A 16,353-nucleotide genomic window follows, 5' to 3' on the forward strand; every position below is an offset into this window, starting at 1 on the left:
GGTTCACAAATATATCTTCTGCAAGTTGTAAACTAACACATCCAGGAGAAGGGGATGCTATAACTCTCTTCTAGGGTGTTAATTTGCTACCTACAAGGATTTTTATTTTATTTTATTTTTATTGAGGATGGGGGAGGACTCCCAGCCTATCAAGCCCTCTCCTGACCAGAATTCAATTTCCTCATTCTGTGTATTGTGTAGTTTGCTGTGTCTATGTGGTCATCATTTTTGGAGCCTCAGTTTATGAACGTAAGATCAGCTGTGCAGGATTACACCAAAGGCCTGTCTAGTCCAGCATTCTGTTCTCCCAGATGCTCATAAGGAGGGGACGAGCACAACAGCAGCCTCCCACTGGTCTTACCCAGCAACTGGTATACAGAGGCTTATTGCCTCAGATACGAGAGGAAAAATATAGCCATTGTGACTAGTAGCCACTGAGAGCTTTATCCTCCATGAATTTGTCTGATCCCTTTATCCACCATGAATTTGTCTAATCCCTTCTTAAAGCTGTCTGAGTTGGTGGCCATCACCCCATCTTGTGGTAGTGAATTCCAGAGTTTAACTATGCTCTGTGGGAAGAAATACTTCCTTGTATCTGCCCCAATCTCACACCACTCAGTTTCATTGGGTTCTTTGTCATTGAAGTACTATGAGAGGGAGAGAGAAGCTTCCCTGAACTACTTCCTTCTCACAATGCATGATCTTCACCTCTTTCACCTCCCCTCCACCCACCCTTTTTCTAAGCTAAAGGCCCCAAACAAGGTCCCAAAAGAATTTTAAATGGCATCAGGGAATCTTTTGATTCACTTTGTAGTGCCACGCCTTTTAAATGGGCAAAGGTGAACCTATACAAACAGTGCAGTCCTGTGGAGGTCTACTCAGAAACAAGGCCATTTACGTTCAATGGTTAAGTTTTCCCCAGGAAAGTGTGCATAGGATTGCAGTCTATGTCTGTGTGTCAGATGCTGATCCCGGTTGCATTTTTTAAAAAGAAGGGGAAAATGAGTGAAGTGGATTTTTGGATGCAGCTGGAAGTAGTGACATTTACCATATGTCTGTAAGATAAACACAGGGCTTGTTCTTGGAGTCAGTGCACTGGTAAAAACTCCAGGATCAGGTGACTGGAGAATGAATTCATCTTCTCCGACTGCAGCTTTGTGCATGTAAGGAACATATTGCCATTGCTGAAAGAGAACAGAACACAGCTTAACTGCCAGGGGACACAGGAACAATCCCATTTAGGTGGCAGGTATATGAACAGGTACAGGTATTTATCTGTACCTGTTCACATGTCTGTCAGCTATATAGAATTCTGATTGAAGGCTTATGTTAGCTGCATGGCGCAGATAGTTGATAGGGAAAAATAAATGTTTGAGTTTTCATCAGCTAACTTTGCCTTCCCCAACCTGGTGCCCCCAAGAGGTGTTGGAGTGGAACTCCCATCATTCCCAGCCAACATGGTCATTTGTTTGTATACAACATTTTGATGGATCTACTTTAAGTAGGACTGACATTGGATACAACCTTATATTTCAGGGGTGGGCAACTTATGGCTTCCAGATGTTTTGGCCTATAACTCCCATCATTCTTTACCATTGGCTACACTGGCTGGCGTGATGGGAGTTGTATGCCAAAAGGATCTGGAGCATTACAAGTGGCCCACCCCTTCTATATTTGTTACAAAAATAAGGTAGCAGCTAGACACTGCCAGTCTTTAGTGTCCAGGATAAGAATAAACCAGTATCAATGGGTGTCCAAATTTTTATTTAGAAAGCAGAATTTTTAGAAGTTCAGTTGTAAAGAACATATTTTGCATGCAGAAGGTCTGAGGTTTAAGTCTTGGCATCTCCAGTTGAAAGGACCAGGGGCAGGTGATGGGGAAAGACCTTTTGGTACCAGTCGAATAGAAAGGTCCAAACTAGGGATGATGGTAAATGTGTGGCTGCCACTTGGAAAAGACAGTTGTGCATTGAGCATCCCTTCCATGGCATCTAGGGCAACACACTTTGTTGGAATGCTTAATGCTAGGAAAAAGAAACCAAATGAACAGTTACAAGATGGGGGATACTTGGCTCAGCAATACTAGAAATGAGAAGGATCTTGGAATTGTTGTAGATCACAAGCTGAATATGAGCCAACATTGTGATGTGGCTGCAAAAAAAGCAAATGCTATTTTGGGCTGCATTAATAGAAGCATAGCTTCCAAATTGCGTGAGGTACTGGTTTCTCTCTATTCTGCCCTGGTTAAGCCTCATCTTGAGTATTGCGTCCAGTTCTGGGCACCACACTTCAAGAAGGATGCAGACAAGCTGGAGCGTGTTCAGAGGAGATGATCAGGGGTCTGGAAACAAAGCCCTATGAGGAGAGACTGAAACAACTGGGCATATTTAGCCTGGAGAAGAGAAGATTGAGGGGAGACATACTAAAATACTTCAAAGGTTGTCACACAGAGGAGGGCCATGAGCTCTTCTCGATCATCCCGGAGTGCAGGACCCGGAATAATGGGCTCAAGTTGCAGGAGGCCAGATTCCAGCTGGACATCAGGAAGAACTTCTTGACTGTTAGAGCAGTACTACAATGGAACCAGTTACCTAGGGAGGTTGTGGGCTCTCCCACACTAGAGGCCTTCAAGAGGCAGCTGGACAACCATCTGTCAGGGATGCTTTAGGGTGGATTCCTGCATTGAGCAGGGGGTTGGACCTGATGGCCTTGTAGGCCCCTTCCAACTTTATTATTCTATGATTCTATGGTGACCAAGAGACAGGAGCAAGAATCTGTGCTGAAAGGGCAGAAGTAGAGCAACAGAGTGTGGAGGAAGAAACCTTATCTGGAACAGCTGTCAGCAAGCAAAAGAAACATTAAAGAGTTTCACAAATAAGAACATAAGATGAGTCCTTCTCTGTGGTGGCCTCACACCTTTGGAACAGGTTACCATCGGAGGTCTGCCATGCTCTATCATTGCAGGCTTAAGAAGGCCTTGAAAACATATTTTACATTTGTCGTCTCTTGATATGACTGTTCTTGTGGCTGTTATTGCTTTTGTTGCTGCTGCTGTTTTTATTGATGGCTTTTATTTTTGTTTTTATTGCCATTTCCCCATATTCATGTTTTTATCGCTTTTGTCATTTTCAACTGTTTTTATAAATTGCTGTAAGCTTCCTTGGGAGGGCTTCTGCCCTGAAAGGCGGCCAAGAAATATTTTAAATAAATAAAAGAAAGGAATCCTCCTGGATCAAACTGAAGAACTATGTAGTCCAGTATCCTGCTTCCCACATAATCAGATACCTCCAGCTGCTGCGGCACAGCACATTTTATTGAGGTCATGCTGTCTTGAAAATTGGACATTATCTTAGAGTGGTGGGCTATGGGGCGGTGTCTTTATATGCCACTTTGCTGCTTGCAGAGCAGCTGCGGGGTGGGAATGATAAATCCTGATAGCAAAAGGGAGCGTGGGCTATCCGTGGAATAGCCGCAGGGCCAGTGGCCATTTGGCCTGTTCAGCCCCCCCCCCCCCGCCCTGCCTTTCCATGCTGACCTGGACCTACCTTGGGCTTCGATCTGCCCCCAGGAATGCCAAGTAACTCAACCCGAAGAGAGGCCACCACTGACAGATGGAGGTGACAAAAATTGCAGTAAATTGACATTGCACGAAAATGGAGTTTCTGGTGGAGAAGCCTGATGTGTCTGCTTGTTGGCGGCTGCGTCATATAAACAGTGCAGTGCCACTGCGCAGCCAGGTTACCCGAATCATTGGACCATACAGACGCAGAGCGCCCGCTTTGCATGCACAAGGCCCCAGGTTCAATCCCTGGTGCCTCCAGTTAAAAGGATCAGGTCGTAGGGGATGGTAAAAGACCTTTCTGTAGCTGAGCAGGGAAGACCAGAGGTGTCTCTGTACCCTAGGAAGACCCTTGGACTTCCCCGCAGGGGCTGTGGGCAGCTCACCAAAACTCCATTGGTGAATCATACGCACTTGTATGTGTATGATTGCACACTTTCTCCCTGATGGGAGGATCAGCTGCCACGCTCCCTACCTTTGTGGAAAGAGGGATGTCCCTGGAGAGCAACTGCAGTGCAGGTGATATCCAGGGACTCCTCTCTTCCCACAATGCCTGACTCTGAGGAAGATCCCCCTCAGCGCCAGGCAGTTGTGCGTGACCACCTTTGTGGAGAGTTGCGTTGGTTGCTTTTCTGTCCGATGCGGCTTTTCATAGAGCTCAGACACCCTTCAGAATGGGCAGTGGCAGTGCAGTGGGTAGGGAGAAGGGTGGGAAAAACAGGCGGGTTGGGCAGGTTATGTGGGGGGGGGAAGATGAATATGGTGGTGGGCAGGGAGACAGATGTGGCAGGGTGTGGGACAGCTCTCACATCGATTTTTTTTAAAAAAATATTTTCTTTTGTCAAAGGGGCTCCCACTTGGAAAAGAGTGACCACTGGAGTGGACAATACAAGGCTAGATGGACAAAGCATCTGATCTGGTATAACCCCAGGGAAGCCAGAGGTTACAACCCTTTTATTTTAGAAGAATCACCCATTTTATTTCAGAATGGAAAGTCTGTTCTGACATTAGGAAAATTTATTTCCTTCCTTTGCTAGTTCGGATGAAGGGAAGATCACCCCTCAAAAAACTGTATTTTTTATTGAATGATTTTAACAAATGTGTAACTTTTAGAACTGCTAAATTTCTTGTGCTGGCCCTGCTCTTGCGCACAAAGGCCAAGGGAATGAATGAACGAATGAATGTAACACTTCTATGTGAAGCTGCATGGTGGCTGGTTGCTAAGTACAATAAACTTGACTTGGACTTGGTAGAAGACGGGTTCTTATTTAAAGCACATGTCTGCTTTCCTCATCTATAAAGCAGGGATGCAAGGTGGGGAGAGATCTAATTGTTCCATGAAAAGGAACCTGCCTCCTCCCTGCCTTCCCTTGCCCACTCGTTGCTTTAAACAATTTCCTCTGGTACTGGAGAGCCTGGCTGAGGGAAACATCTCTCTCTCTCTCTCTCTCTCTCTCTCTCTCTCTCTCTCTCTCTCTCTCTCTCTCTCTCTCTCTCTCTGCCATTCAGTGCACAATTATTCTCACTCTTTCTCTTATTCACAGGGTATAAAAACCAAATGAAATCTTTTAAAAAGCACATTTGTATTTCAAAAACTTGATTGAATTTCCTCACAGACACACTTTAGTCACCAGTTAACTTGTCTAGCTGAAGCCTTCCGGTATTTCGTTAGCTGCTCAAGATCTGCCTTGACTGACAATTGTGACTTGCCTATTTCTGAGTTGGCTTTTGCACTCTCTTATTGAACTTTAGGGTATTCTATTGGTGAATGCATAGTATCAACTGTGCCCAAGGACTCGTTGCATGAGAAGATGATGGCTTTCCGTTGATTTATACAGAAATATAGTCTTGTAATGCAAGCAAATTTGACATCTAGTGCATTTTTGTTTCTGTACTGGGACTGCTATTTCCAGAGACACAAAAACAAAGTTTAAAATTTGTTCTTCTCTTTTGAATCCTTGCCTTTCACCAATGGAAGAGGCCAACAATGCAGAATTCCTAGCTATGATACTATGATGGAAAGAGTAATGTGGCATCTAGAGGTGTAGAAGTAGATATATGTCATTCCTGTCTTGTAAACATAGACACTGGAAAAACTGAAGCTAAATTTATGGCAACATTGTCTTTTTCTCCTAGTGCTGCTGTAGTTAAATGTGAATTGGTGTTTAGCTCTGTTTATAAACCTGTGTTTTCCAAGGTTTACAATGATCTTTAAATGTCAACATGCTAGTTTTGATTTGTAATATGTCACGGGGGCAATTCACATACGAGTTTATTCTTATTGATGCCATTGCAAAAGAGGTGAATTGAACAAAACCAGCAGCAAACGGTGTAATCTTAGCATGCTCCTATTTTTCTTACAAGTTTAATTGGAGTTATAGACCTTATCTTAGGGAGGGCTTTGATATAGTTTGCTGCTTTTTATATTCTCATGCCCTTGTTGAAACTGTTTTGCGCCCAACGCATGAGTGGGATGCTTGTTTATTTGGAGTAAATTCTGTGTGAAAAATGGGAAAGTAACCAAGGTGGCGAGAAGGCTACTTTTGAGCAACCTTGAAACACAAAACAGCACCTTCTGTGAAAATGAGACGGTACAGTCATAGCACAAGGATTATACCACCTCAAAAATAAGTCTGCAAATCAGCCTCTAGTCATGGATACCCACAGCCAATAGTTTATTTCATGGTCTATATCCCCCTTTGCTACAAGGAGTGCAAGTTTGCATGTATATGGTTCTCTTGGGGCTAGACTAGACACACAGCATCTTTAAATGAGTGTTTTATAGTATGCTTCTTACAGGCCACTCACGGATGGTTGCGGGTCATTTTGACACCGCCGTCCTCCTCCTCCTCCATTTTTCTGGTTTTAGCGCTAAAAACAAAACTTTAGAAAACTCAACTCTTGCGGGATATATCAATATTTGTTGGGTTTTCTTGCTGTGTGCAGGCAAAGTTGCACTATAAAATGCCCACTAGAGGGCGCTCCCCCATTCAACTACATTGAGGCTGTACAAGCTACGTGGTCCCTGCTCTCTTCCTCGTGTAATTACAGCTTGTTGCAGAAGCAGAAGAGAAGCAGGTGGGAGAGCCATGGTAAGGGAACACCATTTCCCCCATCTGAATGAGCTTATGATGTTACGTGCATGTTTGCATTTGAGGCGTTCTGTTTAACATGAAGAGCTGGTGTGTGTGTGTGTGATGTATCAGGGATTGCAGCAAGTATAGAGGCGGAGTTTAACCCACTCCTCTCTGTACTGCAGTCTTGAAGAAGATTCCTCTTCTGAAAGTGCTCTTTGCATTGGGAGGAAGTCCTCCGTTGTTACTCCACTGGCTTTAGAAGTGAGACTTTCCTCAGGGAAGAAAGGGGTCTGGTTTCCCCTCCACTCCTGCTGTGACCCTGGCAATTATCAGTAATAACAGCTGACATTGTGTACACTTAAGAAACAAACACTGCATATTAAATGCAAACATGCGTTGAATATTATGTCCAGTTTTGGCCCTGTAAAACAGCCTTCCCCAATGTAGTGCCCTCCAGATGTATTTGGATGACAATGTCCATCATCCCAGGCAGTATGTCCTGCTGGTTGGGATGATGGGAGCTGTAGTTTAACACAGGAGGGTGCCACATTGGGGAAGTCTGCCTTGAAATAACATTGAAAGAGAAAGAGAGAGAGAGTTCATATATAAGGCAGCCTTCATCCAAGAGCCTTGGGGCCTTCCAGATGTTTTGAATAACTGCCAGGATTCCTGACCGTTGGCCATGCTGGCTGGGAATGATGGGAGTTGAAGTCCAAAACATCTGGAGGGCACCAGGTTTTGCCTTGGGGATGAATGTGGATTGCCATTACGTTTATTGCTATGGAATACTCACTGGTAGCAGCACATGGGGTGTGTCAGTTCTCGGAAATGGGACGTCTGTGAGCACTGCCCCAATGGAGTTATTTTTCCTTCCTTTTACTAGTGGGTAGAAAGGAGGAGGAGGTCCAGGTGCTTAGCTGCTGCCCCTCCCTCCCCATAAAAATTAAATGGAGGGCTGTCAGGAGCTCACCCCACAACTTGTCTGAGGCCCTGGAAACCTAATGGCAACTCTGATCAAAGCAAATAGCTGCCTGCTGCTTCATATCCTTATGAGCATAGGTTGTCACTCCCCTTAGTTTGGGGAATGGAGGTTGACAAAGGAAACGGCATCTTTTCTTCCTCCATCATTTGTTTCTTGATCCAGAAGTTCTTCGCTGCCCTGCCCATGGGCTTGAAGGAAAGGGAAGGAACCTCTCGTGCAAAGTACTTGAGTCATTGCTGACTCCTAAAGGGACGCCTGCTTTCGCTGACGTTTTCTTGGCAGGCCTTATAGCGGGGTAGTTTGCCGTTGCCTTCCCCGGCCGTTATTACCTTTCCCCCAGCTAACTGGGTACTCATTTCACCAACCTCGGGAGGATGGAAGGCTGAGTCGACCCGAGCCGGCTGCCTGAAACCAGCTTCCGCTGGGATCGAACTCAGGCCGTGGGGAGAGTTTCAGCTGCAGAAACTGCTGCTTTAGCACTCTGCGCCATACAACCTCTCCTAAATTCCAACTAATTACCTTATCAGTGGGAGAACTCTTATCTCTCCCCTGAATCCAATCACGTCAACTTTGCCAATGGACTCCACGACATTTTCCCAAAACGGGGATTTTGGAATTTCCAACTTCTTGCACATTTCTGGAGAAAGGGAAATGAGAAAGGAAGATATGGAAAGACCACTGTTCAGGAAAGCAGGGTTCCTGACCCTAAATTCCAAATAACTAGCTTATCAGAGGGGAAAAACGGCCCATTTCCTGAAGTTAAATTCCCATCTAATTGTGAACGGGTGCGTTTTAATGTTTAGAATTCTTGACTTTCCTGAAAGTTTCTGTAGAAGAGAAGAAAGAAACAAAGGGGGAAAGAGACAACAATACATAAAAGTCCACTCTTCATCTGGGCAGGCAGGTAGTGCAGTTGCTGCCTATCAGATGCAGAAGTAAGACAGAAACCGCCTTAAACAATTTGCACTCTTCACATAAGAGCAGCACAGTAGGTGGCTCATAATATCAGGAAGAAGGAAGAATCATTTTCTTGGAGCAGCGGGGAAGGGTGAGCGTTTTGTCACAGGGAAAAAAAATCTGAATAGGGGGATGGGAGGATAAACATTTTTGCTTGGGACAGAATCCTTGCCTAGCGGTAGAGCATTGGCTTTGCATGCAGGTTCAGTCCTTGGCATCTTCCATTTAAAAGGGGGATCAGGTAGCAGGTTGATGGGAACGCCCTTCTCTCCCTGAGACGCTGGAGAGACACTGTCAGTCAGAGTGAGCAATGCAGAGCTAGAGGGAGAAACAGCCTAACCTGGTATAAGGCAGTGTCTTGTATTGCTGTTATTAATTTCCTGCTTTATGGCTGCATCATCTCTTGCTCCCAGGGACGAGCTTCAGATCAGCTATGTAGGTGATTTGATGAGATGGGGCTTGGTGGGGATGTCTTCTATGTTTGCAGTATGGAGGCTCAGAAATAAGGTCATTGCTGTAAGGAATGCCCAGGTAGGGGTGAGGTGGGACAGGTGTCCAGTCCGATTTTTATTTTTACTTTATTCCTTTTATTCAGACTTTATTCTTACAGTGCAGGATCATAACACCGAGAAAGCATTTTTTTTCTTTGACTGTACAAGTGAATCTGGAAAGCTAGGGAATATAATGTGTTTCTCATAAATCTGCATATGGGTAAGAGCAGTACTTCAGCTTCAAATAGCCCAATTTCTTTGTTTTTGGATGATGCACACATCAGGCATAGCAGGCATCTTCTTAGAAGAGGCATTCCCGTCTCTGTGGGAGAGAACAGAGAATGCCTCTTTTTAGGCAAAGCTTGCCAAGCACTTATATTAAAGGCACTTATATTAAAATTAAAATAAAATCTGATTCCCTATTAATTGGGAAAATCTCTTTAGTTAAAGGTACAGTCCTGTGCATGTTCACGTAGAAAGAAGTCCTATAACTCCTAGCATGAGAGGAATTGTAGATGTTTTTCTATGTAAATATGCATAGGATTGCAGCCTAAAAGTATTTTAATTGATCGATCTTGCCTGTTAAACCTTGTAGCTGTAGTTTTTATACTTTGAAGCTTTTGAGGATACAGTGACCAAAAGCTTTCAGAGTTATTTGCATGTCCTGGGGAAGGGATAGCGTGATCTCTTCCCCAGGACGTGCTGTAGTGATGAGACGCCGTTGGCCAGGGCTGTAACCTTTCCTCCGAGTGGAGTTGCTCCAGCTCTTTGCTCACTATGGTTGCTGTGGCATTCCTGCCCATTCCCAGTGAGAATTTCCCTTCTCTAAGGCCTTTCTCACCCCAGTGGGGAACATCCTTCCCACACACAGTTATGCTGCCACCTGGACCTTTAAGGCTCAGATCCAACCCTTTCCTTTGTCCTCGAGCTGTGAGGACACACCTGTTTATATTATTCACCTGTATTGTCTCTTTTATTATCTTCCCCTTACATAGCCAGGAGCAAAAGGCGTAGGATTTGTATAGACAAATAAAACTTTATTTATTACAGCAATATGTTGCTGAATAGTAAATAAGTAACATGTAATGGTTCTATTAATGTATGTTCTCTCATACACAGTACTCCATACAACACTCTCAATCAAAAACTACACAGTCTTCACCAGAAACCTTCATTATATCTCTAACTTACCCAGTCTGTCCCTAATCCAGATCCTATCCCTGATCTGAACCTTCTCACATTGAGTCCCTATCTGATTCACACAGCACAGCACACAGTCATTCATCTCACTCTCACCCCAGATATACTTGCCATAAAACACAGAGATATAACAGGAATACATAATCATAACCACAGACATATAACAGGAGCACATTACTATATTTACAGATTCCATATATGCAGATGTGTAATGTCACAGCCACCCCTTTCTGGACCCTTTTCCAAAGCTGTGGCAAGCAGAATTGTACACAGTATTCCAAGCTGTTTGCACCATGAATATAAAAGTGTTACAACATTAGCCATTTTACTTATAACAGGCAGCAGGGCTGGGCAAGATGTCTGCCAGAGATCTAGGTGAGCTGCTGCCGGTCCAAGCAGGGAGTACTGGGCTAAATGGTTTGACACCATATAAAGTAACTTCCTTTTCCCCTTCTGGCAAAGTTAGTATTATCTTACATGGCTCCCAAGGATCCTACAGGATCCAAGAGGCCAATTTCAGACCAGGGACGTAATACAGAAGCTGTGAAGATCGAAGCTGACTTCAGGAAATCCTTCTTGGTTACTGATGGGGATGGGCTTGTCTGATGCAATTTTCCTGTCTTGAAGCTTAATATGGTTTCTGGACAGCAGTAAAGTGGCAGAGCGTTTATTGATGTAGACTAGCATCTGGAAACATTGGCATTATTAATACAATAAAATGTGTACGTATGTCTGAGAGAGAAAGATATATATGCTGTGCAGAGCAGGTGAACTAGTTAACCATTTTACCTCAGCTGTAGAGGCTAACTCATGTAGTAGCATAGCACAGGTATCAAAACGTGATTTGGTTATTGCAGAGCCGACTCATCTTAGAATTAAACTCTTTTGTGTTACTGATCTTATATTTCTTTTATGCTAAAGGAAGAAAACACAATAGAGAGATATTGGAGAAACTGTGAGCGTTAAATAAAAGTTATTACCTTGGGATAAATGATATTTTCTTCTATTCCTTTTATAGTTAGGGGAATATAAGGTGAAGAATGCCTGTTTCTCAGAGTTGCTAGAGAAAATATAGAAACCCAATCCTTGAGCAACATGGTAAATATACATAGCTTTGTAAAAGAAGCCTTTCAAAACCCGCTGCCACCTGAATGCGTAGAGTATGTTTTGGTTTATGGCCTGCAAGGCTGCTGTGACAACTAGTAGGATTGTAATGGAATAATGTACTTTGTTCTCCCAAGATGATTGTTAAAAAGTGTGCTCATTGTCATTGTGCTCAGGCTACTTGGAGCTTGGTGCAAACATTACTTTCCCAAGCAAATAATTACTCAAGTTTACAGGCATGAGCAGTGTCATGTTAGAGGAGGAAAAGAACTGGAGAAGTGAACTTCAGTGGCATCTCTCTCTGGATTAAAAAAAAACTTAGTCTAAGAACCGTTCCTTTTAAGAATTCCCTTTTTTTCCCCATCAGGTGTCCAGCCTGTTTTATTAACTCCCTCTTGTCTTAACCAAGCACCAGATATCTTAAGCATCCTCCATGCACACAGGCAAGAGATCCCCCTCCTGATTGATGAACCCAAGCCAGGAGGTGCGTGGGCTCATCATTCTTCAGGTCTCACCTTCTTTGGTATCTATTCTGCACTGGCCAGGCTGTATTTGGAGTACTGATGCACCACATTTTAAGAAGGAGGGTGACCAGGATGACGAGGGGTCTGGAAAGGCAGGTCCTATGAAGAATGGATAAAAGAGCTGGGTATGTCTAGCCAGAAGATGCAGGAGAGACTTGATAGCTGTCTATAAATATCTCAAGGGCTGTCACACAGAAGATGGAGCAGGCTTGTTCTCTGTTGCTCCAGAGGATTAGAACCAAAAGGTGGAAATTGCAGGGGAGCAGATTTCGGGTAAACGTTAGGAGAAATTAAGTAATGGTAAGAGAGGACAGTGGAACCGTCTCCCTCCGGAGGTGGTGGGCTCTCCATTGCAGGAGGTATTTAATCTGAGTCTGGAGGACCATCCCTCAGGAATACTGTAGCTGCATCCTGCATTGTAGATCCTGCATTGAGCTCAAGGGTTGGACTAGATCAAGGGTCCCCAATGCAGCGCCCAAGAGGGCCTCCAATGACGTCCATGAAACTCTCCACTCCCTGCCCCTTTCATGAAATCATTTTAAATAAAAACTTTGAAAAACATTAGGGCGTCGGGTTCTCCTTTCTGTGCCTGCACCTGCTGCAGATCAGCTGTTGGTAGGCAAGCAGAGAAGGAAAGAGTTGCTTCCTGGCCTTGCCCAGTCTTCTTCCACCCACACGGACCTTTCCGATTTGATATCTCTCTCTCTCTCCAAACCCCCAGTCTCTAGCCTTGCTATTTCTCTCCCTGCATCCTCTTTCCTCGTTATTTCTCTCCCTTCTCAGTCTTATTCTTTCTCTCCCTTTGTAGCCTTTCAACTTGTTCTTTCTCTCCCTGCCCCTTTGCCTTGCTGTTTTCCCCTCCCTCCCTGCCTTTCACCTTGCTATTTCTCTCACCGCCACCTTTTTAGCTCCCCTTTGACAAGTCAGGCTCTTACAGCAATGATTATGCGACTAACTCCATCCTTCATGGGAGTCATTTTGTGATGGTGCCCAGAGCAATTTCTCAAAATCCCAAATGTGCCCATGGGACCAAAAAGCTTGGGGTAGATGACCTCCAAGTTACCTTCCAATTCTATGCTTCCGTGCAAATATATACGTTAAGGACAAGGGCAACCTCAGGTGTCAAAACTGCTCTAGGCCGTCTGATCATGGCAATATTTCCATCCATTGGGTCATGGCTAGAAGCCCCTTCCCACTTCTCACTCCTGATTGGTGGATCAAACTTCCCTTTATCCGCTTTCCTGAGTCCATAAGATTCAAAAGCCATTTTTTAAATATATATTTTTTGTGATTGAAAAAATGTCAGCCACAATGTAAGGGTAAGTAATGAATTACTGAATCTACAGTGTCAGCAGCTTTAATGTCTAGGATGGTTAAATGGTTTAATGTCTAGGATGGATCTTCTTTTACTACACATTTACTCCAGGTTTTTTCCCCCTTTTATAGTCCTAAATAAAACATTCTTAAGTTGAATGTTGGGTTTGATTGTTAGATGTCTTAAGATAAAGGGACTTTTATCTCATCTGCTAGACTGCTCTTTCATGCTACATGCTTAGACCAAGGGCAAGGAAGGTGAGGATGGGCTGCATTTAGGAAATTTCAGTGTGGTGCAGTGGCTAAAGTCTTGGACTGGGAGTCGGGAGATCCAGGTTCTAGTCCCCATTTGGCCATGGAAACCCACTGGGTGACTTTGGGCCAGTCACAGCCTCTCAGCCCAACCTACCTCACTGGGTTGTTGTTGTGAGGATAAAATGGAGAGGAGGAGGATTATGTATGCCACTTTGGGTTCCTTGGAGGAAAAAAGGCGGGATATAAATGCAATAATAAAATAAATAAAGAAATGATCCAGTAAGTTCTGTAATAGACTATGGATGGTGGCTTTGGGCCACCTTGCCCTGCCTGGTGCTCAAAATGTGTAGACTGCAACTCCTATCATGGCCATGCTGGCTGGGGATGCTGGGAGTTGCAATTCTACACATCTGGAGGGCACCAGGTTGGGAAAGCCAGTCATGGGCATCTGTGTCCGAAAAATCTGCAACAGTTGTAGCTCAGAGGTACAGCATACCAAACGTTTCAGGTTCAATCACGCAGTGTGTCCAGTTAAAAAGGCTCTTGAGTAGAAAGCTATTCTGAAAGTGGTTGGCGACCTGCTGCCTGTCAAAGTAGATAGTACTGAATTAGATGAATCAGTGGACCCCAACTGTGCAATTTTCATGGACTGAAAAGAGAAAAGAAAATACAACCCCACTTGCATACTCCTAAAGCACCGAAATAATAATAATAAAAAGGTGGCAAATCAAAAGAGGTAACAGTCGGAACGGGGAGGAGACCAGGGTGAGGAGACAAGATGGGTTCTACTGCTAAGGACACTGGGATACATGCTGGAGCCCACGGGAGGACTTAGGGAGAACAAGCCACGGTAAGCCCGATCATCTGTTGGGTGTACGATGTGTTGCTCAGTGAACAACCAACCCTCCGTGGCTTATTCGCTGGGTGGCTTACATGTGAATCCGACCAATATAAAGCACCTTCATATGTTCACTTGACACCTAGTCAGGTGCTAGAGATTATATTTTGATAGAGACTTATTCATTCTTCCTTTACTTCCAGAGACGAACCTTATTAAGACATATTAACAGATCTGTGAAGAGGGAAACGTACCTTCCCACTGTCTGCCTGACGCTTAATCTACGCTTGCACATTTCTAGGGCTGTCTGTCTAGCCACATTCATATTAATCAGCCCTACCATTCCAAAGTCTTCATATTGTCTAGGATATTTTCTATTAAATGGAGATAAAGGAGTGTCATCGATTCCTTGCCCACTGCCCTCCGGGCTTTTAAATCTATATCGCCTAAGAGTGAATATAGCTCATCCTTATCTTTTATCCAGGCCTTGCTGCAAAACCTGTGGGCGAGCTCCGATATCTCAAGCAGCAGCTATGTAAATATTTATTGATGCTGCAGTCATTAAAAGGGGAGAGCATTGCTTTGGCCTACTGATGCAGGAAACCTTTAATTCTGCCTCCGTAAGGCAGCAAAAACAAGAAAAGTTGGTGTTTGGAGTGAGTTCAACACAGCCTGACTTCCTTGGTTTTCCTGTTCTTGCAGACTGCCATCTGTACAACGGTTGGTCGTCTCTCCATTCCTAACCGAAGTGGCTTCCTTATCTTTTCGCCCGCTCTACCAGCCTTCTCCTGTAATAAAAGAAAATGGGACTTATGGATGCCTTGAGACTTGGCTTTGTGGAAATGAATGTTCCAGTAGCAACGGTGACCCTCCTGGTGATCCTCTTGGTTCTACTTTATCGGTAAGTGGATTCATGAGATGTGCAGTATTTCCAGGCCTGGCATGAGTACATTTTTCAGGCATCGTGCGTTCAGTATTGATTGGTTTCCATAGACAAGTTGCAATCCTAAAGACAGCTCTTGTTTGAAATTTCCAGTGATTTCAGTGGTACTGCCAATTTAGGATTTTGTTCCAGCCATCTGATGAAGCAGACTCGAGCCCACAAAAGCTTATGTCGTAATAAATGTTTCAGTCTCTAAGGTGCCACAAGACTCTTCGTTTTAAATTGGATCTCTTTTTTTGTATTGACTGGATGTTGTGCTTCCTTGAAGAAGATGGCAATACGCACTTCTGAATGGGAATTAGAAACAGTAAATGTGTGGGTGGAAGAATTAATCAGCATGATCCGTTGATTGCTTGTTTTAAAATGTGGCAATCGAATTTTAATTGGACCCTTCCTCTGCGAATGGGTTTCAGTGCCACTGGCTGGTGTAAACCATCTTTGTACATCTGAGTCAAACAAGTTGTTCAAGAGGATTTCCATAACAATAGGTGGTTTGTGTGTCTCATTGAGAGAAGCTGTTAGTATAATTAAGTATCTTGATTTGCTGTAAAAATTGTCATCAATTAATAGGTGGAAAACTAGACAGTGGATCGACTTAAAAACGTTTTACTGGCTCATTGGCCTAAATAAAACAAAGTATTTTGGAAATTATTTTAACAGAAAATCGTGTTCTGGATATTTATTCAATTGGATAATCAAAACATCCATTTATTAAAGGGTATAGATTGTCCCCACTACTACCACCACCGAAAGAAGAATCTCCATAGAAGTCTATTATATTTATGCTGAACATTTTTATATTAGATATCATTTGGGTGAGAATGTTGAAGACAATCAGCTGTAAGGGCAGATGTGTTCTTGGACTCTAATCCACTGGCAGTGTAGTTACCCAGGACCGGTGGGGGCTGGTAGCTCCAAGGTCAGTGGGGTGGTGAATCTGCTGTGGGTTTCAGTTAGAACTAAAGGAGCTACTTGGATAGCTCCTCTAGAATTCTGATGGAAACAAGAGCACATTTACTGCCCCACTGACATCAGGGCCACCAGCCTCCACTGCTCAGGCCCTACTGTCCATAAGGAGTTTGGAAATAACATGCTGGAACAAAGGCAGA

General features: G+C 43.9%; 1 protein-coding gene across 1 annotated transcript in view; it reads left to right on the top strand.

The window, feature by feature from the left end:
- Nucleotides 1–16,353, top strand: part of TBXAS1 (thromboxane A synthase 1) — a 290,659-nt gene that overhangs the window by 8,178 nt on the left and 266,128 nt on the right. The window contains exon 2 of the mRNA XM_063133347.1: nt 15,004–15,202. Coding sequence (XP_062989417.1) covers nt 15,105–15,202 — 98 coding nt within the window. The 5' untranslated portion in view covers nt 15,004–15,104. The remainder of the gene's footprint in view (nt 1–15,003; nt 15,203–16,353) is intronic.

Source organism: Elgaria multicarinata, chromosome 9 (assembly GCF_023053635.1).
Source record: "Elgaria multicarinata webbii isolate HBS135686 ecotype San Diego chromosome 9, rElgMul1.1.pri, whole genome shotgun sequence".
In the NCBI taxonomy this organism is placed as follows: Eukaryota; Metazoa; Chordata; class Lepidosauria; order Squamata; family Anguidae; genus Elgaria; species Elgaria multicarinata.